General features: G+C 42.3%; 1 protein-coding gene across 2 annotated transcripts; it reads left to right on the top strand.

The window, feature by feature from the left end:
* Positions 1–810: 810 nt before the first annotated feature.
* On the top strand, positions 811–17,075 carry COMMD8 (COMM domain containing 8). Of its 2 annotated transcripts, XR_013975525.1 has the most exons (6): positions 811–898; positions 3,628–3,783; positions 6,388–6,540; positions 8,094–8,249; positions 9,216–9,502; positions 16,962–17,075. XR_013975525.1 is itself a non-coding variant. In XM_080937123.1 (5 exons), exons 1-5 carry the CDS (start codon positions 833–835, stop codon positions 9,234–9,236), a joined length of 552 nt encoding a protein of 183 aa, XP_080793249.1. In that variant the 5' UTR covers positions 811–832; the 3' UTR covers positions 9,237–10,067. The 2 variants fall into 2 exon arrangements, 1 of the variants encoding a protein (XP_080793249.1); XM_080937123.1 differs by lacking the exon at positions 16,962–17,075 and having other exon boundaries at positions 9,216–10,067.
* Positions 17,076–22,129: the final 5,054 nt, after the last annotated feature.

Below are 22,129 nucleotides of genomic sequence, written 5' to 3'. Positions count from 1 at the left end.
TAATTTTCAGTTTGGATAGTTCCTTTCTCTTTTAGAAAGTGTCTTAGCACTGTCCAAATTTCTAGGGCTCGTTCTATCATGGTCTTTCTCCCATTGAATTGAAATTACAGCTCAGAGTTTGGAGCTTAGTTCCTGGTAAATGTAGGTAGAGACATGGGTTTCATTTACCAGCAGGTTGTTTTTGTTTCTTAGCTTGGGTAATGAGTATTTGGGTTGTTTGATAATATACAGCTAACTCAGTTAAATAAGAATTTCAGATTAAAAAAATAAACTTTTAGCTTAAGCTATATATACTATACAGTATTTTGAATATTTAAACATTATTTGTTGTTTCCCCTTAAAATTTACATTTAGCTTATTCTTTTTTCGAGTTCCGTCTTGGACCGTGTTTGTTGTTTGCAAATAAGAAAAAAAAAATCAATTATCTTCTTAGGATTAAAAAAAAAGTCTAACTTTAATTTGCCTTTGAGCTCAAACTCTTTTTCAATAGGAGACTGTCAGATCTTTAGAGAAAAGGCCCTGGATCAAATGCAGACTGTTGCTACCCTTACGTTATTGAGATCTGTCTCTGAACACAGTAGCCACCCAGCTGAGGTCTGTAAATCTTCCCCCAGATGGCAAGCGGTCCGGTAACAGACTTCAGCACAAGCAACAGAGAAACCTGCTCCTTCTTGTCCACCGGGGAAACCTGTGATTGACGCTTTGCGCACGCGTACAAGGACTTTGTGTCTTCCCTCTGGCCCCGCCCTCTACAAAGTCACGTGGGCGAATCGCAGCGTAAGCCAAAGGGCTACTAGGCCTGTCACGTGACAGGCATCTTTGCTTCTCTGAGATGGAGCCGGAAGAGGGGACGCCGCTTTGGCGGCTGCAGAAGCTTCCTCCGGAGCAGGGCGCCGGGGTGAGGGGCTTGGGAAGGGAATGGGAAGGCAGGGTCGGGTCGATTATTCCTGGGCCCCTGGAACCCAAACGGCGGCTTAAGAAATTTGTGCGGGCCTGGGAATGGTTCAGGCGTGGGTGCGTGCGGGGTCTCCTTGATTCTAAAAAGCCCGAGATGTGCTGCGTCCGCGACTAGGTCGTGCACTCTTAGAGTTCAGGTCTCCCGAACGCTCCCTGCATACCCTTTCTGGATGAGGAACCTGGAGGACGGCAGGAACCAACTTCTAACCAGAAAAAGAGCTGGCCGCCAACTTAAGTGTGGCCAAGAGCTGATGGCAGCCGCGGAAAACAACTCAACCCACACAGCCAGGCGTGTGGAGACCAGAGCCAGCCATCCAGGTTTTCCCTGCATCACATCCTGGGTCCGGACCGCTGTGAAAGCGATTTGATGGTGGTCCTGAAGCCCTGCCCAGGCTTTCATAAGTCTCCATTGTGGCCCACCTTCCCAAAGTCGGCTCCAGTTGTAGGTGCATGAAATGTAACTTAACTCCTTTCGTTGCCTAGAAAATGGATCGTAAACATTTTTCTTTGATTTTTTACCAATGAGGACGGGGAAATATGTCAGCCACAGGGCCAAAGCTGAAGCGTATCTATGGACTGAGTCTCCTAACTTTCAGGGCTGCTTTCCTCCCGTGTAGAGGTGGCCAAAACATTGACTCCTAAATCTGTGAGCGGAGCAAGCTGCTTCTTCCCAGGCCTCCGCCTTTTGCCACGGCTGTGGAGGATCTCTCACTTGGGGCTCCGCATCTGTCCCCCCTTAACCTGCTTTGTTGTGGTGTCACCATTCGTACCAGGCCATTAAGAATCAGGGTTTCATCATTGTAAAGGGACTCGCCTTTTCAACCTCTTACTTGCTTACCGCCTCTGCCTTTGTAGTCACCATAATTCGCACTCTCATACTTTCCTCCTGGCAGAGATTTGGAAAATAATAATTATTTGAATGAAAGTCGAGCACAGCTTAAAGCCCTCGCTCCTTTCTGTTGTCTGCAAGGCCCTCTGCGATTTGGCCCTTGCTCACCTTTTCAAAGGTTCTCTGCCCTTTCGCCCTTCCCTGTTGCTCGGTAGCTGGTGTTCTCGCTCCTGCACTGTGGTTTTAGTACCAGTCCTGTGGGTGCGTGCGCACATCTGCGCACCGCTGTGGCTGGAAATGCCTGCTGGATACGCACCCTCTTAATACAGCGCTTCCCTTGTTCCTTTGCACCTGTCATGAACACCTTTTATATCCACTTTTCTCTGGGACATCCACTCATTTATATGTGTCTTTTTTTTTTTTTTTTTTTTTTTTTTTTTAGTAGATTGGAACTCTGTCATGGTCGAACATCACTTATCCCAGTCACAATGCTTACCTCATAGAGTTGTAGGGAATGTCACGATAGTGTTTGGCAGGCATTACTAGTGGCTTTTTTTTTTTTTATTTCTACTTTATATAATGAATGCGATTAACTATACATGGTTATGAATGAACAAAAGGCAGTATTTGTATCTTTTTTTGGTATTTTTTTTTCTCAGTTTGAGTTCTTGGAGTTATATTATCATGGGACAGTATGAGAGAAGGTGAAGTATGTGTAAAAGTTGGGAAGGATTGAGTATTTCTGGCACAAAAGCATACTATTTTTTTCTCACATTAGCCAGTGTCATTAGTCTGTGTGGAGGTGAGTCAGAAGTTACCCATCTGCGTGCTGTTGGTGGGAGTTGCTGTTCGCCGTGGAGTGGGTTAAGATCTAAGACAATCGGAGTCAAAAGACTTAGCTAAATGAAGTTTCCCAGATACTTGGATTTAAGCGGTCTGTTGGCAGGATACAAATGCTGCCTGGAACAGCGTCACATGATCATCTGAGGCAGAACACCAAGGCTTGATCTGTGGAAGTAGTGAAGACAGCAGGGAGAACAAAGGCTGACCATGCCTGCTAGGATGGGAGTTACTCAGCTCAGATGTGGTACTATGACTGTGTGGGCAGGTGGCGTTACAGAGAATGTAACCAAAACAAGGAGTTAATGGGGCTAGGAGGCATAGCAGCCACATTTGTCCCAGCTCCAGTCTTCATGATTTGTTACCTTGACATGATTTCTGTTGCTGGCAGTCCAGAGTGGAAGGAATGCAGGAAAGAAAAGATGGCCTGCGCTTCCTCAAAGCAGAACAAAAGAAAACAAAACCCATTGCCACTGAGGAGTGAGGATGTTGGGAGAGGGCAAAGCGAGACCAGGGTAGTGGTGCTCCAGTGGGAGGCTTTCTGGGAGAGGAGCACCGTGCTGCTTGTAGAAATGACACCTTCACTTCCTGGAGATCTCCCTTTACACATACTGTTTTCCGGTTTGGAGTTTCGGAGAAACGACAGTGTATCTTTAACATTATTTTCCTTTCTTAAGGTAGACATCAGAACGCAAGGTCTGGGACTTAGCTGGGTTGGGTAGCACACACCTGGAACACCCGAATTTGGGAGACTAAGGCAGGAGGATTGCTACAAGTTCGAGGCTGGCTTGGAGTATGGAAGTGAGACCCTGTCTCCAAATCAACGTAGTAAAACAGTAAACAAAATGAAAAAGGAAACCAGCAACAAGAGTGTTAAAAATTGTTGCTTCTCGGTCTTAGCTGATTTTACAAAGGGCACGTCTGCCAGCATCTGTGTGCAAGGAGCAGAAATCTGTCTTGTCATTTTCTTAAAGGGACGTTTATTTCCTTTTTCTCCCTAGCTTCTTCACAGAATCATTGATGGCGTCTGCGGCCGAGCTTACCCTGCCCACCAGGATTACCACAGCATCTGGAATTCAGTGGAATGGAAGCATGTTCTAGAAGATGTTACCACGTTTTTCAAAGCCGTAGTTGGCAAAAATCTGTCTGAGGAAGAGGTAGTTTCAATCAGACATCTTTATCTGAGAATAAGTACCACCCCGAGGTTCTAACAGTGTACATAGGGTTCTACATGTGTTCAGTACATGTGTTCAGTAACCGGCGGTCTAATCATGAGTGAGTGGGTTTCCTGGGGCTTTGCAGTTTGTCTCAGTTGTTTCCTCAGTGTTTCTATAGCACGTTTAAAGCATATAGACAAAAGTAGTATGCTGAAGAGCAAGCCTGCACGTTCTGTTTTCTACCATTGGACCTCACGGGGTGTGGCTTCTACAACTTTGTCAAGAATTATTTGCACATATTTATATGAGTTTAAGAAATGGTGTTCTGTGTATCTGTCGTGTTGATTTAGGTGATAGTCTAGATCTGCATTTCCTTTAATACATACATTTAATCTTTTACGGCCCTTGCCTTTTCATTCTCTTAATAGGTTGTTGGCGAACGGAAGTTCTGAGGTCAGTGCCGTCCGGTTTGCCAGTATTTCTTTTGGCAGGCAGTGCTGTCTCTGTCGTATTTAGGAGATATGAAGTTATCTTTGTGAGTTTTCCTGCGGAGGCCTGATTGCTTTAGCTTCTGTAGTATTCTCTCAGATGTGTTTTGAATTAATATTTTGTGTGGGTCGGGGCCGTCTGAGTCTCTTCTGCAGTTTCCCACAGACTCACGGCCATCTACTGCACACGTATCGACTGTCCTTGCTCACAAGGCTGCTGTGCAGCATTGCTAATAAGTCAGGCGTGTGGGGTCTGTCTCTGGACCCTCCGTTGGATTCCATTAGTCTCTGTGTTGGCTTTTGGCAGTTTTACACTGTCTTAATTACCACAGCATTAGAGATACGCTAAGTTCATTCTTGATATCAGCTGGTAGAAGACCATCAATCTTCTCTTTCTTCAATGTTGACTCTCCTTGGCTCCGTCTTCATATAAATTTTAAAATCAGCTTGTCAACTGTAAAAGCCAGTTTGGATTTTAGTGTGGATTGCACTGAAATTCTAAATTATCCGGGTGAGAATTGGCAGTAATGTTGGCTTCCTAGTCTGTGAACATAGGGTAGGTCTCTTTATTTCGATTGACTCTCATTTCTCTTTTATAATTTTTAATGTAGAAGTCTTGCAAACATTTGGTTAGATTTCTAAAAGATGGTGTTTTCAGTACTTGTTAATTGTATCTTCTTTTCTTTTTTTTTTAGGATTATTTATTTATATAAGTACACTGTAGCTGTCTTCAGACACACCAGAAGAGGGCATCAGATTTCATTACAGATGGTTGTGAGCCACCATGTGGTTGCAGGGAGTTGAACTCAGGACCTCTGGAAGAACGGTCAGGGCTCTTAACCACTGAGCCATCTCTCCAGCCCTCGTTAATTGTATCTGGTTGTTATTGTTAGATGTAGAAATTTAACTATTATATCCTTCCCTATGTCTAATACTTTTTTATTATATATTTATATTCATATGCATTAATATACATTAAACAAAAAGTAGTGATAGTAGACCTATCCTCCTCACACACCTATAGGAGAAAATTACTATTTTACTTTCTAGTTGTCAGCTGCATGATTTTATTGATATTGACGATTAGATTAAAGAAGTTTCTTATATTTACAGCTTTGCTGACACTGTTTTTAAAAATCATCAGTGGCTATTATATTTTATCAGTATCTTTTCTGACTTATTTCCCCTATTTTGTTAATACATTGATTAATTTTGGATGTTAAAACTAACCTCTCATCGACTCATTAAATCCATCCTGGTCATGGTATATTATTGGTCATGAGATATTCATGTGCATGTTAGTTGGATGACCCACTGTTTTGCTCAGAACTTTTGAATCTATTTGATTGACACTGGCCTATGAACTCTTTCTTGCAATACTGTTGTCAGGGTCTCAGTTTGTTGAATGACTTTGCATAAGTTTTTGTTTTGTCTCATTTATTGTCATTTGGAAGAGTTTGTGGACCATTGATTTTCTTTACTTAATTGCTGTTAAATGGTATTAAGTTACTTAATTGTTAAATTGGGAAATATTTCTCATTAGCTTTTATTTAGTTGTACAGTTGTCAGTGATACAAACTTGTTAATTCAATATTATGCATTTTAATGGCTCAGTGTGTGAAACCACTGTGTGGTTTGAAGTTTTGGGGTGTGGCGTTGTATATGTCATGCCACTTGATTAGGTGGCACCTCAGCTAAGCTTTCTGTGAGTTTCTGGCAGCACCTAAAATATGTGTTAATAGCTCTGTGAGTATGTGCTTACCCATTTCTCTTTAAAACTGTAGAACTTAGCTGTGTTGTGTATTTTGAAGCTGAGCAGTTAGGCATACATAGGTTTAAGACTTGTGGTTTTTCTCTTGAGTTTTTCCTGTTTCTTGTAGGACTCCTTGCTATCAGGGCTGTGGCTCTGTGCACAGAGCTCTCTTGCTTTGTCAGGTAGTCTCTTACTGTCTGGCTTGCAGGGTTAGGGTCTGTCTGGGTTACTCCTTTCAGCTTATGCTTTTTGTAGTTATTAAGCTCTTATTGTACTGACGTTTGGAGAAGGTGGCTGGCGTTTACATCTGAAGCTGAAGGTCCCTCTCACTCACCCTCTGGCCATTTGTGTGTGTTTTCACAGACACTCCGGCAACTGAACCAACTGAATTCCTGTCATCAGGAAGCTGTTTTGAAATGTTTGAAGAGCAGGAAAAATGAGATCAAGCAGGCCTTGCTAGGAGAGATAGTTGATATTTCTTGTGCGCAGCTGCAAGATTTTGATTGGCAGTTAAAGGTAAGACTCTAGTTATCTATATGTTCTTGAGTATAATATTTATATGTTATTGAGTGTAATACTTAAGCATACTTATTCTTTTAAAGTAAAAATGCCTAAAATTGGTTGATTTGAGACTACATTGTTCCAAGGTGATAGAAAACTTCATGTAAATTATTGTTTTCTTTTTATTAATTTGGACATAAAGTGCACTCTAAGCGACTGGACCGTGTGTAGTGTTATTGTACTGACAATGAATTTTCCTAGACCTGTTGTCAGAAATGAAGACGTGTGTATTTGGTGCTTAGCCTTGGTGAGTCTTATAGGTGCTGTAGCTCCTCAAAATTGACAAAATATGGTTTCACAGCTATGAGGAAAGTATATGTAATAAAGTAAAAGTTTTTAAAACAGTGGGAAAAGAGGGTGGTGTTGAGTAGAGTTGAGAACAATTTCAGAACATCTTTCTGTTCTTCAGATAGGTACCAAACTGGTAGACAGGTACCAGGTACCTTCTGATTCTTGAGTCTGTTGTGGTCTTAGATCCAGAAAGTGCCTCATGTTGGTTTGAACTAAGAGGACAAAAGATGGGACAGTGGAACAGTCAGATAGGCTCAGAACTTGATAAGTAGCTGCTTGTTGTCTTAGTTTAGGAAGTGGATGCTGTGGTTCTGGTTGTGGCTCAGCTGTGTTTAGGATTTTTTATTAACATGCTTATATTGTCATAAAGCCAAAGTATAGTAAGTATGCGATACAGCTGAGGTTTGGTTCAAATGAAAAAAGCAAATTGATCAGTGATAAATGTAACATTGCAGTAGGCATGGTCGTAGCAGCGTGCATGAAGGATATGTCATTGCTTTTGTTTATCAGATGGTACCTTAATTGGTATAGCTTTGGTTGTACATTTTGTTGAGAGACTGTAGTGCTTTCAGGCAGGGGAAGGTTCCTGGGGATGCTGTTTTCAAGGACGCAGTCTTTTGTGTCAGTTTAATAATTCCTTTAGTTTTCGTTGCCCAACTTAAATATTTAAACAAGTAGGATCTCCCCACCAGAAAAGAGTGGCTAGGAATTTAAAATGATGATTTGTGAACATTCTGAAACACTGGAGACCATGTGCCTGGGAAAGGTAAGGTCAGTTGCAGATGCTTAGTTACATTTAGAAGGCTAGACACCCTCTGGGTAGTGTCAGCCAGTCATGAGTTAAGTTGCTTAATTTCCAAGAGTTTCTGAGTATTTTTAGACTGTCTTACGCATGAACTGTCATCTTTGAAGCTTTAACAATTCTGGTTGTGTATCAGACACTTTTAGCCCTTCTGCATTTCTATAGAAAAACATGGTTTCAACCCAGAATTAAGAGTGTTTTATTTAGCTGGACAAATTGCCGCTTCCTTCTTCTTGCCCACTTCCTGTATACGTCTCCTTTCTTCTTTCTTCCTGCTCTTCAAATATGTGTTCTGCCACAGGTTTAGTTTATTTTTCCTGTCTCCCAGAATTTGGGAGCATGCTGGGGCGGTGAGCTCTAACCCACCCTGATGTATGTCAGCTTACTGCACCTCATTCTCTTTGCCTTCCGACAGCTTGCGCTTTCTAGTGACAAGATCGCCACCTTGCAGATGCCCCTTTTAAACCTTCATCTGGACGTGAAGGAAAACGGTGAGGTGAAGCCATACTCTGTTGAAATGAGTAAAGAGGAGTTACAGAATCTGATCGGCTCCTTGGAGGCAGCTAATAAGGTACGTGCTCAAATTGGGTCATATAGTCATCTGGCTGCTTAGGTATCAGGCAGCCCTGAGTAGGAAAAGTAGAATCCCAGCTGGGTTTAATGTCTCACTTCACTGATACTTAACACCAGACACAGAAGAGGCTTGGCTGGGACGTGCTGACCTCTACTGTAGATGTCGAGTTAACTATAACTTACAGCATTCCGTTACCGAGTTCTGAATTTAATTACCTAGGTAGTTACTTCTTAAAGAAAAAGCAGTACTGTTCTAACTATTCATTTTTGCTTATTTTGGCATTCATTAAGCTTAAAAAATAAAGTTCATCTGAGAACATAAAATTAGTTGATTCTGAAGTTTCTCAAGTTAAACAAAAGAAATCTTTATGAATTTATAACACCAAAAGAAAGGTCTTATTCGGGTGGACAAACGTTCGGAATTGCTTTTGTAAAGTTCTGACTATGGGAGACAAAGTCTGACTAGTTATGGCAGCACAGGATAGAGTTAGGGAATGTTACAAAGCAGCAGACTTGTGTCAGCACACCAGCGGCCAGGCCCCTTGTGCAGTGTGGAGAAAACAGGGCTTAAGCAGTAGAGATTTGCTGTGAGGAAGAGGAAAACATGACTTGTATTGTCAGCGTTTGCTCCTTATTGGGCAGCTCTCAGGAACTGGCTTTCAGTTCTTTCTGCTCACCTCCCTGGCCACCATCATCCTAGATCCTCCTGCCTTTTTCATCCGGACAACCTCACCTCCTTGTTCTGCTGGTTGCTCACATTTTAATTTTGCCTTCATGATTGACTCAGTAATGGTATCAAAGCCTGGGTGTGGCAGAGCCTGGTGTGAGTGCTCAGTGACCGGGCACAGGTCTTGAGCTGTGAGCCCTTGTCGTCATTTGCCTGTTGCTCTTCAGAGTTCATCCAGCACATAGCAGCTTCCTTCTCCTCTCCCCTGACATGGCTTCTCCCTGTTCATGTGTTCAGGTGGTCCTGCAGTTAAAGTAACGGGATGGAGACCGTCCTCTCCGTCAGCTGTCAGCACTGTGGCAGAGTGAACGCTCCGATCAGAAGGTGGATGCCCCGTGCTGAGCCGTGCTGAGATTACAAGGATGAAAATCTGTCAGAAACCCTACAGAACAGGAAGTTGTGTGGCTGCTGGAAGTGCATAGGAGGAAGGCGAAAACGCTGACGTTGCAGCCCGTGTTTTCACAGTGACTGCTTTGTCTCATTTATCGCATATCTGAGAAAATTTTATAACGATTTATCAGAAGGTAAAAGTAAGTTCTGAAGTGATGTAATGTAAACACACAGCACAGCACACTGGACTATTCCTAAATGTGAATAGCAAGGCATGTATTGTCAGTATAGAATTTGCGGTATTTGAAAATAACGTGTAAGAGCATATCCAGGCTACACATGGAACTTAGGAGCTTCCATGTCTCTCATGGTTCAAAGAAAAGATTTTTAAGTTGTAAATTTTCAGAGAAAAGTCCGTTATCAGACACGAACAAGAAAACATTAAAAATTTGTGTACATAATTTGGGAATAATTTGAATAACATAAAATTCTAAGGATTTTGTAAACTAAAACAAATTATAGAAAGTGAGGATAACATTGTTATTTTTCACACCCACACTTCCTTGGGAGACCATGCTCTGAGAAAATGAGACAGCTGTCACAGATGGTGTGGTTACAGATTGTTACTGACCTACAAGGGTGGTTTGTAAGGTCCAAATATGGAATTTGAGCTTTTGGGTGGTGACAGTAATTGTAATACAAACCACCGTTCACCTCAGCTAACTAAAAATTAGCATCCTGAACAAATAAAGGTGTCTGGTTGTATTGTCATGTGTTGTTTGATTTTGCTGACTTTCTGTGCAGTTCTGTGGCCATCTGGAGCAGTGATGATGACGGTTCTTATACGGTTTCCAGCAGGCTCAGACAAGGCTGCCCTGTGGGCTCGGCAGAGCAGTGGTTAGGAAAGGAGCTTGGGCCAGAGTGTTGTCAGTGTGCTGCTTTCTCATCAAGAACAGTGGATTGAGACAGTCTGGTCATGCAGCTGCTGATTTCCTTGTAGGCAAGTTCCTTGAGTCGAATGGAGCATGGAGGGCTTGCAGAGCCGTGTATCAGGCCCGGTCCAGCAGTCTTTATGCTCCTCCCTTTCAGCGCAGCCCCTGCTGAGGGAATACCTTGTTCTCTTCCATGCCCAACAGACTGTTGCACACTGTAATGCTGTATTTTAAGTGTTGGTTCAGTCCGTCCCTCCTGGAAACTTTCTCTTGTCTTCGATAGTCTGGTCCCCAGGCATTCATCCTAGGTCACCAGTGCTGTTCTAGTCACCATGGGTTAGTGAAAATGGAACCATACAGTGCTGATTCTCTTTACTGTTGGTAACAGGAGGCAGGGTGTGTGCTTTCCCACCATGTTTAGTCTTTCAGAACAAACGATAACAAGCCAAATTAGCCTGCCTTTTCCCAGCTTCATTCTCTGTTCTTGGACAGGGCCTTACACTGTTACCTGGGGTAGGCTAGAACCCCACTATGTAGACCAGGCTGGGTCTTGAACTCATGACAGGCATCCTTCTTCACAAATACTGGAGTTGCTGATACAGGCAGCATGCATGACGTGCGAGCATTCTTTTGAGGTTTAGTCCCATTGCACATGCCAGTTTTTCCTTACTGCTGAAAAGCCTCATGTTGGATAAGCCTCTCACAGTTTATCTGCTGACGGCTTCTTCGTGGTTTCAACATTTGTCCGTTACAGGAAAGAGAATGCTGTGAGCACTTGTGGGCGTGTTATGTAATGGGCAATTGGTGTCTTTGGAGTGACATTGCCAGGTCCTGTGATACAGACTTACACATACTGTTTTTTTAAGATAAGATTTCAGTTTTTCAGAAGGATTTTTACTCATTTTCTGTTCTCACCAGTTTGGGGACATTCTTATCAACCTTCCCCTGGTGTGACTGGTCTTTCTGATTTCTACCATTTTGGTTTGCAAAATATGGGATTTCACCGTGCTTCTAACGGTCACTTTAGTGACCAACCACATTTGTCATCTCTTAACATGCTTCTGATGTCTGTCTATGCAGCCCATTCATCCGACTCTGTCTAGATCTAGTGCCCGTTTTTAAGGCGAGTCTTAGTTTTGTTTCTTAGTATTGTGCTTTGATAGTTTCTTTCCAAAGGCAAGGCCTTTGGATACTCTCCTGCATCCTGCATGATCTGATGGTTTTCCCTGTAAGTACATGATACTGATTTCAGAGATCAGCTTTAAACTGTAAGATTAGGAGAATGGCAGAGGATTTCCATATTATCTCTAGCTTCTCCTCTTAACCGATTACACTGTAGGGCACTTGTATCTGGTGAAATGAAACATGACTGTTGGCTAACTTTTACAGGTCATTTGGATTTCCTAAGATTTTTATTTGCCTCCCTTATGCCCTTGATGACCTTGATTGTATGGAGGAATGTGTGTGACCCTCACAGACATTGAGGTTCTCCCATAGTTAGACTGGAGTTACAGATTTTGGGAGAGAAGATTGCAAAGCCCAAAAGTCATTTTTATCACCTGATGTGACCGTCACACGTTGGGAAGGTAATGCCTGTTTGATTTCTGCACTGTGAAGTGCCTTTCTTGTTTGAGGATCTTCTTTCTGGGTGGGCGTGGGAGTGTTCAGCCTGGACTAGAACTGTGGGGAGCTATGCTCCTCCTTAGCCCGTTGAAGTGTCTATAGTAGTTACATGCAATTCACAATTTTTTTTCTGTATTTTTCCCCCTATAAATTACTTTGCCATTTATACCACAGACTCATGGGTATTTTGTGCTTTGGAATGTAATCTCATATTGTTTTATTACCCACATTCTTTCTTTTAAAGATTTTATGTACATTGGTACACTGTAGCTGTCTTCAGACACACCAGAAGAGAGCATCAGATCTCATAACAGAAGGTTGTGAGCCACCATGTGGTTGCTGGGCATTGAACTCAGGCCCTCTGGACGAGCAGTCAGTGCTCTTAACTGCTGAACCATCTCTTTAGCCCTACTGACATCATTTTATCTATTTTATCTTTGCCCTTGGAAAGGTTGGAAATAGTAACCTGGTTGGATACTATTGCTGGACTTTTTAACCCCAATGAGCCCATATAAAAATGTACAACTTAGTTATGTTTATAAGCTCTAAGCCTAGAGCTTGGCAGACCTAGCACTATATTGACTTATTCCCCTGCTATAAGACCCTTTGATACTCGAAGTTTCTCCTGGCCACCTGATTCTGCTCCATCTTGGCTTCCTCCTCCTCTTCTTATGTCCCCTCCCCTCCCTCCTCATTCTCTCTTTCCACCTGTCCCCACTCTCTAGGACCTACTGTCCCATCTTTCCGCTCCACTGCCCAATCACAGGCTCTAGCCTTTATTGTCCAGTTAAAATGGGGAAAAGGTTCACATGAGATCATCTGAGTATGTGATCGACTGCTCCTGGTGTGTGTGTGTGGCAAGCCCCTCTTGAGGAAGCAGAGTTAACATCAGAATACAAACAGCATCAGGGCAACCCACAGCATTACTGTGTCCCTTTGCTACATTTCTGTCAGTGGGGTGGGATTTCCTTTTTTGTTGGTGAAGCTTTTTTTTTTACCATTTTGCTTTGAAAATTCATTGCTTTCTGTTCTGGCAGCATAAGGTCTTCTAGGCTCCTCTTTCTAGAACATTATCACAAAAGATGTGTTTATTCTTATTGCCGTTGTGTGTTTTGCCTGCATACGTGTCTTGACATCACAAGCATACCTGGTGCTAGGAGAGGCCCGAACAGGATGTCAGATACTCTAGAACTTCAGTTGTGAACAGACAGTTGTGAGCTACCATCTGGGCGCTGGGAACTGAAGCCAGGTTCTGTGGAAGAGGAGCCCATGCTCTTAACCACTGAGCCATCCAGTCCCTGTGCAATAAAGAGTTCTTGCCCAATCCTAGAATCAGCCAATTCTCCAGGAATTCCAGGACCCTTTGAAGACAGATATTAGAAACCAACTGAGGTACACTGTGCTCATTGCTATTGGGGGCTCTTTTAGGTCTTCACAGTACAGACAGAACAGAATAAATGTGTGTGTATATCCGACCCATGTACAGACACACACCTATAAGTATGTATATCCTCCTATGTTTACATTAAACTAAATGGCCTCCCACTGATACTTAAGTTCAATCTATTGTTGTAAAGGTCATTATAGCCTCCTACCCTTATCTATACATTTCTATTTCACAAGGACCATGGTCCGTAACAAGTGCCATCCAGTTACTGAATTGTGATTCCACAGCACATATGTAGACGGTTAGAATCATTCATCTGCAGGCCTGTGCGTCTGTGCATATGTTTAGCTTTAGTTGTGCATGTCTTTCATCCTCTCCTACATGTTTCAGTGGAATTGTTTCACGAATCTGTGTACCGGCTGGGTTTGTGTCAACTTGACACAGGCTGGAGTTATCACAGAGAAAGGAGCCTCAGTTGAGGAAATGCCTCCATGAGATCCAGCTGTAAGGCATTTTCTCAACTAGTGATCAAGGAGGGAGGGACCAGCCCATTGTGTGTGGTGCCATTCCTGGGCTGGTAGACTTGGGTTCTATAAGAAAGCAGGCTGAGCAAGCCAGGGGAAGCAACCCAGTAAGTGACATCCCTCCATGGCCTCTGCATCAGCTCCTGCTTCCTGACCTGCTTGGGTTCCAGTTCTGACTTCCTTTGGGGATGAACAGCATGTGAAAGTGTAAGATGAATAAACCCTTTCCTACCCAACTTACTTCTTGGTCATGATGTTTTGTGCAGGAATAGAAACCCTGACTTAGACAATCTGTAATACAAGTAGACATTTATTTTATTTTAGTTTATTTTTGCTAGACTTACTGCCATGTTTCCTTGGATCCATTTACTTGCCAAATGATTTTTAAAACCTGCATACATTTGTGTAAATTAATTGTCTAATGGATCATGCATGTGTTCAACACACATGGGAAAGTCTGTCTTCACCCGTGTATCCCTCCACCATTCTAACACACTGCTACTGAGTTTTCTAAATCTCTATGTGATTCCCGTTTCTGAGTGTCCTATGGAGTCACATAGCATGTTGTCTCGTCAGAGTAGCTGCTTCCGAATAGCAGAAGGTGTCTAAGTTCCCACCTCACCTGTTCTGGGCTCATTTCCCTTTTTATCTTTGAGGCTCTCTATACTGATTTCCTGACTTGTCACAACTGTGAAGAACGCTGCTGCAGACATTCTTAGATGGCATAATTGGGTAGTACATTGGTGCAGGTACGCTAGATTGTATAGTAAGACTATGTTTGCCAAAGAAACAGCCAGTGTGTGTGTGTGTGTGTGTGTGTGTGTGTGTGTGTTGTTTTGCAAATTCCTAGTTAGATTTGTGACTTTCTCAGGTGCTCAAATTCTGGTTCCCTCTGGTGTTTGACTTTGGTACTGCAGTTTCCCTGGGGCAGCTGCCAACCACCCCTCTTGCTAGTCTTAGCCCTGTGGCTTCTGTACTCTTCTGGGCCCTGTCAGGGCTCTCAGTCAGGAGAGATCTTAGACAGCCCCGAGAGGCCAGGACACTGGACACGTGCTCTTCTGTTCCTTCTCACAGTGAGAAGCTGCTGGTCTTTATGGCTCTCTACACCGCAGACTCTGGAGCAGCAGGAACAGCCTATGTCCTTTGTTCTCAGCAGGGTCCTGGAGTCTAGACACATCAAGGCCTAGCGACTCTTTGAGACAGGAGCCTGTCATTTAGGCAGCCTTACAAATTGTCACAGTGTTGGATTCTCGCAGGGTATTCCACCTGGATCTGCTTAGATCAGATCGTAAGGAGAGGCTGCAGCAGGTAGTCTGCTCCAGATGTGCAAAGGAGATTCAGGGATTGGAGGCAGAGGAGAGGAGGGAGAGTGAAGAGCTGAAGCTCCCCTGCCTGCTTCTCCCATCCCTTTGCTTCTCCGGCTCTAGGCTGGTGGTTCCTAGGGAATGTTTGCCGGACTTGGGGCCTGGGATAACAGAAAAAAGTGGAGAGGAAGGTTGGAGGTCTGGAGATGGGGATGGGGAGCAGGAAGGGCTGCCATAGTGGTCTGCTGCGGACCTGAGGATGAGTTCAGGGGCACAGATTTGGAGAATCTGTGAAGCTCTCCAGTTGCCTTACCTGCTTCCTTGGCTGGGACAAATTGTAGACTCTTGACGTAGAACCCGGGAGGTAAATGTGTTTGGAAAATGTCAGGATTGTTAAAAGACTAAGAGAAATGATGTGACGGACTCGGAGGTGACGTCGCTTGGATCATAGTGACAGCAAAGACTGCACTAGAGCCCCCTGAACGTGCTCTTGCACATCAGCAGAAGATGGAAGCTCTCACAATCCCTGTAATGTGTGGATGTGCTGGTTTGAATGTGGAATGGGTCATTTCGGTAGTATTTCTCTGCATCTAAGTTGTGATTTTTCTCTGAGGCTGAGATTTACTCTGTTACTCTAGCCTTTTCCCATTGCCCTTGCATAATAACCAGTAAGTAGTTGCTGAGTTAATAACACTTTGTTTTTTCTTTGTTTAGAATCATGAAAGAAATGAACTATCTCTCTTACCTTTCTTACTAAACACATTACGTGTCCCCTTTGTAATTTAGATAAAATTGGATGGGTATTTACTTCTCCCGTGTTGCGATAACCTCCTGGGAACGGTCACCAATATTGAATACCATGAAAAGGCACTTCGTCATGATGAAGCTCGGTGCTCCAATAAAGCAGGGATTCCCAGTTATTTTGTTAGATAGATGTTAAACGTGTTCCCCAGGCTGGATTTTAGACTTTTATTGGAAGCTATTCTGCTAGTCGTCAATTAGCAGATAAATGAACCTCAGGACTTCAGTCTGCTCCTTATTCTATTGCCAATTCTTTCTCAAGGAAGGGACATTTGGAAACCAGAGGTCTTCAGGTGAGGACAGACAGCTCTCATATTCATGTGTGTAGTAGAAATTAAAAAAATAAAACCCGACATGAGCCACCCCACACGTGGATACCTACTGACTTTGTTTCAGACGTTTTAGTACGTTTAGAGACTTACTGTTGGGGCCTTTCTCCATCCGTTCCAGTGACATTTCCTTGTTCATGTGTGTAAGGTATGACTCCTAAAGAGTGTGTTTAAAACCAAGTGCAGAAACAAACTCCTACTAAAGTGTTGCCTCTTCTTCTGTCTCCCCCACACCTAGTTGTTGGATAATCTTGCAAAGCATCTCTTTTACCTCCAGGGCTTTAGGTTTGTGTTAAGTTTTACAATAAAAGCTGTCAAAGGAAAATTCTAAACATTTCATAGGACTATAAAAGGATAGGCCTGAAGTCTGACGCTTTAAACCATAGTACAAAGTAGACTTTTTTTTTTAATGTGGAGCCGCTTGTAGTTGGTTTCTTACATTTTTTTATTGAAATCAGCTGACACGAATTGTACATATTTACAGCAGTAAACCCATTTCAGAAACTTTGCGGTTACAAGCAGAGCCGATGGCTCTTTTCAGATGTGCTATCTGCCTTTCAGTTGCTGCAACAGGTAAACTCTTGTACGCCAAAGCAAACGATAGCATGTTTTACAGCGAAGCCACACTGTTAACAAAAGGCTGAGTGGAGGACAGTCCCGCGACCATGGGAAGCTGGGAGTCCTGAAATCGAGAGCATAAGCGTCTCTTGTGTCCGTACCTGATCGCATGTAATTTGATTTTGTATCTTACAGGGATGCACAATTACTTGATGCATGTCTGAGAAGAGAGAGAAGGCCGTGAAGAGATGGAAGGGAGGGAGTCAGAGACCACCGAACAATTTCTCATTCACAAATTCGCTCTTTACAGGAAGGTCTGCCTTTTATTCAGAGGGATCACAGTCCACAGGCTTCATGGATTTGGTCCACAGATAGCTTTTGAGATAATGAAGGCAAATGTCACTTTGTTTTTGTAAGAAATTAATGAAATAAAACATTCCAATTGAATCCCAAACAGAAAGGGACGAGCAAGCTTAGAGTATGAAATTTGATCTCAAATGTAAAAAGCGACAGAAAGTCACAAATCCTGTTAGACAGACGGCGACTTCAGTCAGAAAATGCAGCATATATTGATACAAAATAGAAATCTTGAGTTATAAAAAGTAAGGAGTCCATCTTTTTTCTTTCTTGGCATCTGTTTAAGCCTGTGCCATTTCATTAATTTTTTTTTTCTATAGGTTTTCAAAAAGTACCGTCCCTTGCCATTTAGTTTCTTTAGTGGTCTGACGGGTATACAAAAAGTATTACCAGCTTATGTTAGGAAAAAAAGGCTATGTTTGCAATGAAAGAAGTTTGCCTTCTGAAAAACCAGAGAGGAATTCCTTTATTTACAAGAACCAGTGTAATGCCAATCAGGATAACAAGGTTGCTAAATTACATTTGACAGGGGGGTTGCAAAATTGATTAGTGGAGACTCAAAAACCCAAGGGGGGAAAAAGAAGAGAGAGAAAAGCCAAACAAATCACTCGATGTCCTCTGACATTATTTGGTGAGCTTAGCTTAAGGGAGTCTTCGAGGCAACAGGAGGTGTGTGTTTCTTTCTGTGTGTACGTAGCACCTGCTTTGAAAGTCACAGCTATTGAACACAGGGTGCTGTGAACTAAAGTAGCAGACACTTGTTTGGTGGGTTTGGGTCAGTATTGGGTTCAGTCAGTTGTCAGTGACATAATTGCCAAAGAGGTGTTTGAGTCACCGCCAGCTGCTTGGTCTTTTCACATTCTCTAGACTAATGGGACTTGGATTCCCAGCCCCCTTCATCTCCCTCTCACCTTGGTACAGCCATGGACATCCTTCGCTAATGATTCAGCCCCTTTTTTAAATTCAGATTTTTTTTTTTCAGAGAGGATAGACAGGAGAAGCCCCCCCCCCCACATATGCCATCTGCAACCATATACTTTTCTCTCAAAAACAGTTTGATTTGCATTTATACAGCACTGTAAACTCCCCCTTTCAACCCTTAAACTTCTAAGGGACAGGGATGTACCAACTTCACACCAGCCATTTCATCTTCATCACAATGGCACAAAATGTTACCGGGTGGTGAAAACCAAAAGCTATTTTAAAAAGTTAAAGCATTTTTAGACCCTGTAAGCATTCAAACCACTGGGATTTTTCAAAAAACCTCAGGCAATCTTGACCTTTTAAAAGTGTCACATGGTAGCTTTTATCAAGAGAATTATTGGCTTATTTTAAAATATGGGGTTGAGCAACAATGAATAAATATATGTGTATAAAATCATAAATATTCCTTCCCTTACAAAAATAGTGGGTGTTCTGAATATAAAAGGTCACTTGGATACATAATTCTCACTACAGTGAATTAGAGTGATCCAGGGTCTTTCCTAAAAATATCTCAGGGACACTACTGAAAAACACATTTCAAGCTTTCTCCAGTGAATATTTTTTTAAAGATAAATCAGACATTAATGTGCTGTTAAAAAAGGAAAGAGGTCAAACACACTGGAATTCAATGTATTGGGGAAAATGCACTTAGAAAAATATACTACCTAGTAAAGCTGGGGTGTCTGGTTGTCTTTGGGGGGTTAGGTTAGCAAAGTCTGTTTCTTTCAGGAAAACATGTGAAAAAACAGCAGGGATGTCCGCCTTCCCCAGGGTCACAAGAAGGTTGTTCCTGTTATGGCTTTTTCAATGGATTGAGAAGCAGTGGTGGATGTTAAGAACACCGTCCTAGCCAGTGTCGAGTCTTCTGTTATCATTTGGGGAGACTTGGAACTTGCTGTGTCTATTCTCTTAAGACTTCACACTGGAGTGTTCCATTGACAATCTAGTGCTGTTTCAACTTCCAACACCCCATAGAACATACATTCAAAAGACTTTTAATAAGGCAGGCCTGGAGTAGTAGGGGAAATGAAACTACGGGAGACAATGCTCCCTTTTCCTATAAAGGAAAAGCAAAAGTCAGTAGGATGGAAAATTCAGTTCTTTTAGAGCTCCACGCAGAATGGAAGTATTGTAAAGATTATGTCTGCTCACCCACAGTCAGTGGGGAAGAATACCCAGTGGCCACTCTATATGGGGTCAGTTAGAGCTCAACTGTAAGTATGATTTTATCTTTCAATTTATTTAGAGATTGTTTGCATGGGGTCCTACAAAAATGTCTTAGAAACTAGGGTGTTTACTCTTGAGAACTACTTTTGAGAGAGGCCAAATATTTACAAGAGTACTGGAAATACACAGTCTATCTGATTTCATTGGACGGAGCTGTTACAAGAAGATATGGGGTGCCAGCAGATGCAGAGATGAGGATGGGTACTCAGATGGATATTATGGGGGCTGCCGGCTTGTAGGCTATCGTTGGGGTAAAGCTAGGAAGAAATTCTGACATTGACCATAGGATGTAAAGTTTGAAGGGCAGCAATCAAAAGCATTTGGGTATGGTGCCTGACTGCTGGAGTGAAGGTTAATGAAGGGTTAGGGGTCACTTTTGAAGGCTCTAATTAAAGAGAGCAATGGGAAGCTTGGTGCACAGGAAAGGTGAAGCCTGTTTAGGCACAAGAAGTGGCTCATAACAAGGGATAAGTCATATTTTTTGGGACTCAACACAAGCTCCAGCAGTGAACCTATTGGTACTTCCCATATCCTCCGGGCTGCTGAGATTTTTGTATTAAACATATCATTTAATTTGTCATTAAAATGGGTATCTCAGGCAAATTGGGTTGTACAGTCTTCTAATAGCGGATGATGTGAACCTAAAGAATGCAGCGAAGTTGGAGCTACCACACAGGCCTTTGCTTCCCCCCTTTCCTTGAACTGTGAAAGGTTGTGATGTAGGGACTGGAGAGAGGGTAGAATGGATGAAAATAAACTTAACAGTGATTAGTGGGCACAGTATCTTACTCTTGGCTTCGAGAGCTGTCTCCTTCCAAGCTTTTGCACATCCTTGAACTACTCCCAAAGCCTGTATTATTGAGGTCAAAGGGGTTAAAGACAGATTGTGTGGGAGAGGTAGAAACTTCATCTTTGGAGGCAAGAAAAACTGGGAATGAATGCCCACCTCACCAGTCACCATCAGATCTGGGCATGTTATTTAAGCTATTTGGACTTCTGTGTCCTGATACTGCTGTTATTGAATAACTTCATAGGGCTGGAGTGTAGAGCAAAGGGCCATGTTATGGTGGGAGAATATTTTCTTACCTTAGCCTAATATGACATAGTCATCATTGGATATCTACCCAAAGCCATTCTTGGTTTCATTTTAATTAATTAATTAATTAATTAATTAGGTTATATGGCACTGGGTACTTGTTGTAAGCCAGTCATGATAACCACACTCTTCAGTGAGTGGTTGAGGAATGATGCCTAACCCTCCCCCAGCCAACATGACAAAAAGAATGGCTTTTGGGGCTGAGTTGAAGAAAGAGTTCTTTGTCTTTAAAAAATCCAGGACTTGCCCTGTTTCTGGATATCTGGGATGTTCTGTGCAACCTTGTTGTAGCTGTATTGAGTGCTGAGAATATTCACAGAATCAGATAAGAGTCTTGGGTCTTTCGTTTTTGAAATAAGCACACTAGACTAGGCACTTCTAATCATGTTACGTGAGCTAAGAATGTCTTGATTGTGTAGGATCCTCTGAGAGTCATCTTTTGTCACCTGTACCTGAAGGGATCTCAGTAGATACACCTTCATTAGTAAGCACTCTCCTTAGTTAGAACTTAGGAATGATTCCTCCCTCTAAAAGTGGTATTGTTTGGTGTGACTCCATCTGAAGGCTAAAGACACCATGGGAAAGCAGAAAAGAAAGTAACCATGTCATTACTTGATGAGGAGCAACCGTCCACCAGCACATGGGGAGGTTGGGAGAATCCTCTCTGAAGAATGCCTGAGGCTGGGAGCGGAAGACTCAGCTAATTTTTTAAAAAAAGAAGGTGCTCCATTCATAGGCTGACATGCAGCAGAAAAATGGTACTTTGGGGCATTATCCTAACAATTAAAAAATTCAATATAATAAATAATAAAATCTTTCAATAAATTATGTACAGAAGAAACACACATGAACACAAGTCAAGCCATATACGACAGATCCACAGACATAGGCAATTGGATGGGGAAAGATTATCCTAACAATTCTTAACAGTTGGAAGGTTTCCAGGAGAATCCTAAACATTCAGTAAAAGCTAAGAATACTTGCAGGAATTATTTTGGTGGTCATGTTCAGAGACTGAAATGGGGAGGGGTGCACTGTCTAGAGAAAGATTGCTAGACTGATCGCAATTTAATAAACTTCTTTTTTTTTTTTTTTTTTTTTTTTTTTTTTTTTTTTGCCATGGCTGTATCTAAAATATCAGACCAATTGGATCTGGAAGCAAAGTAGAGTATCAGGAGGTGAGGAAAAGGACAGGAAGGATGTGTAACAGCTTCTAAGGACCCAGAATCCTTTTCATCTAGATGAGAAGCTGCATCTGGCTTAGAAGTTCAAATACATTTGCTCATTTCATTTTAGGGATATAGAGAGATGTGAAGTTCGAAATTGGATATGTCTGGAATGCATTTTGGCTCAGACATTGACTACAAGATGGCCTTCCATCCATGAGGGAGGGTTTTATGGCTTTTTCTTGTTACAGAGGATGGTTTAAGAACATTCTAAAATTCCCAAGATCTAAAATTGGAGACCAGATCACATGGATGACTATTATAAAAGAGTCCCTTAAAGATACTTTTCTAAGATAGAGATTGTGGTCTAGAATATTTCTAAAGTAGAGGTTTGGAGGAAATATGACCAATATTCAGTTCACTTGATACCAGGTGGCTAACTTTTTTTAATACTTGTTTATTTATTTTAAATATATGAATACACTATAACTCTCTTCAGCCACATCAGAAGAGGGCATCAGATCTCATTACAG

The sequence above is a fragment of the Micromys minutus genome (assembly GCF_963924665.1).
Source record: "Micromys minutus genome assembly, chromosome: 1".
Lineage (NCBI taxonomy): Eukaryota > Metazoa > Chordata > Mammalia > Rodentia > Muridae > Micromys > Micromys minutus.
Note: the sequence above shows the minus strand (reverse complement) of the source record. Positions and strands in the feature narration are given on the sequence as shown.

Bases quoted from the DNA above. Each gene is read 5' to 3' on its own strand.
- COMMD8 (XM_080937123.1), top strand. From the start codon at position 833: ATGGAGCCGGAAGAGGGGACGCCGCTTTGGCGGCTGCAGAAGCTTCCT. The intron at 899-3,627 runs GTGAGGGGCTTG...TTTTCTCCCTAG, and splicing joins CTCCGGAGCAGGGCGCCGGG to CTTCTTCACAGAATCATTGA. The intron at 6,541-8,093 runs GTAAGACTCTAG...GCCTTCCGACAG, and splicing joins ATTTTGATTGGCAGTTAAAG to CTTGCGCTTTCTAGTGACAA.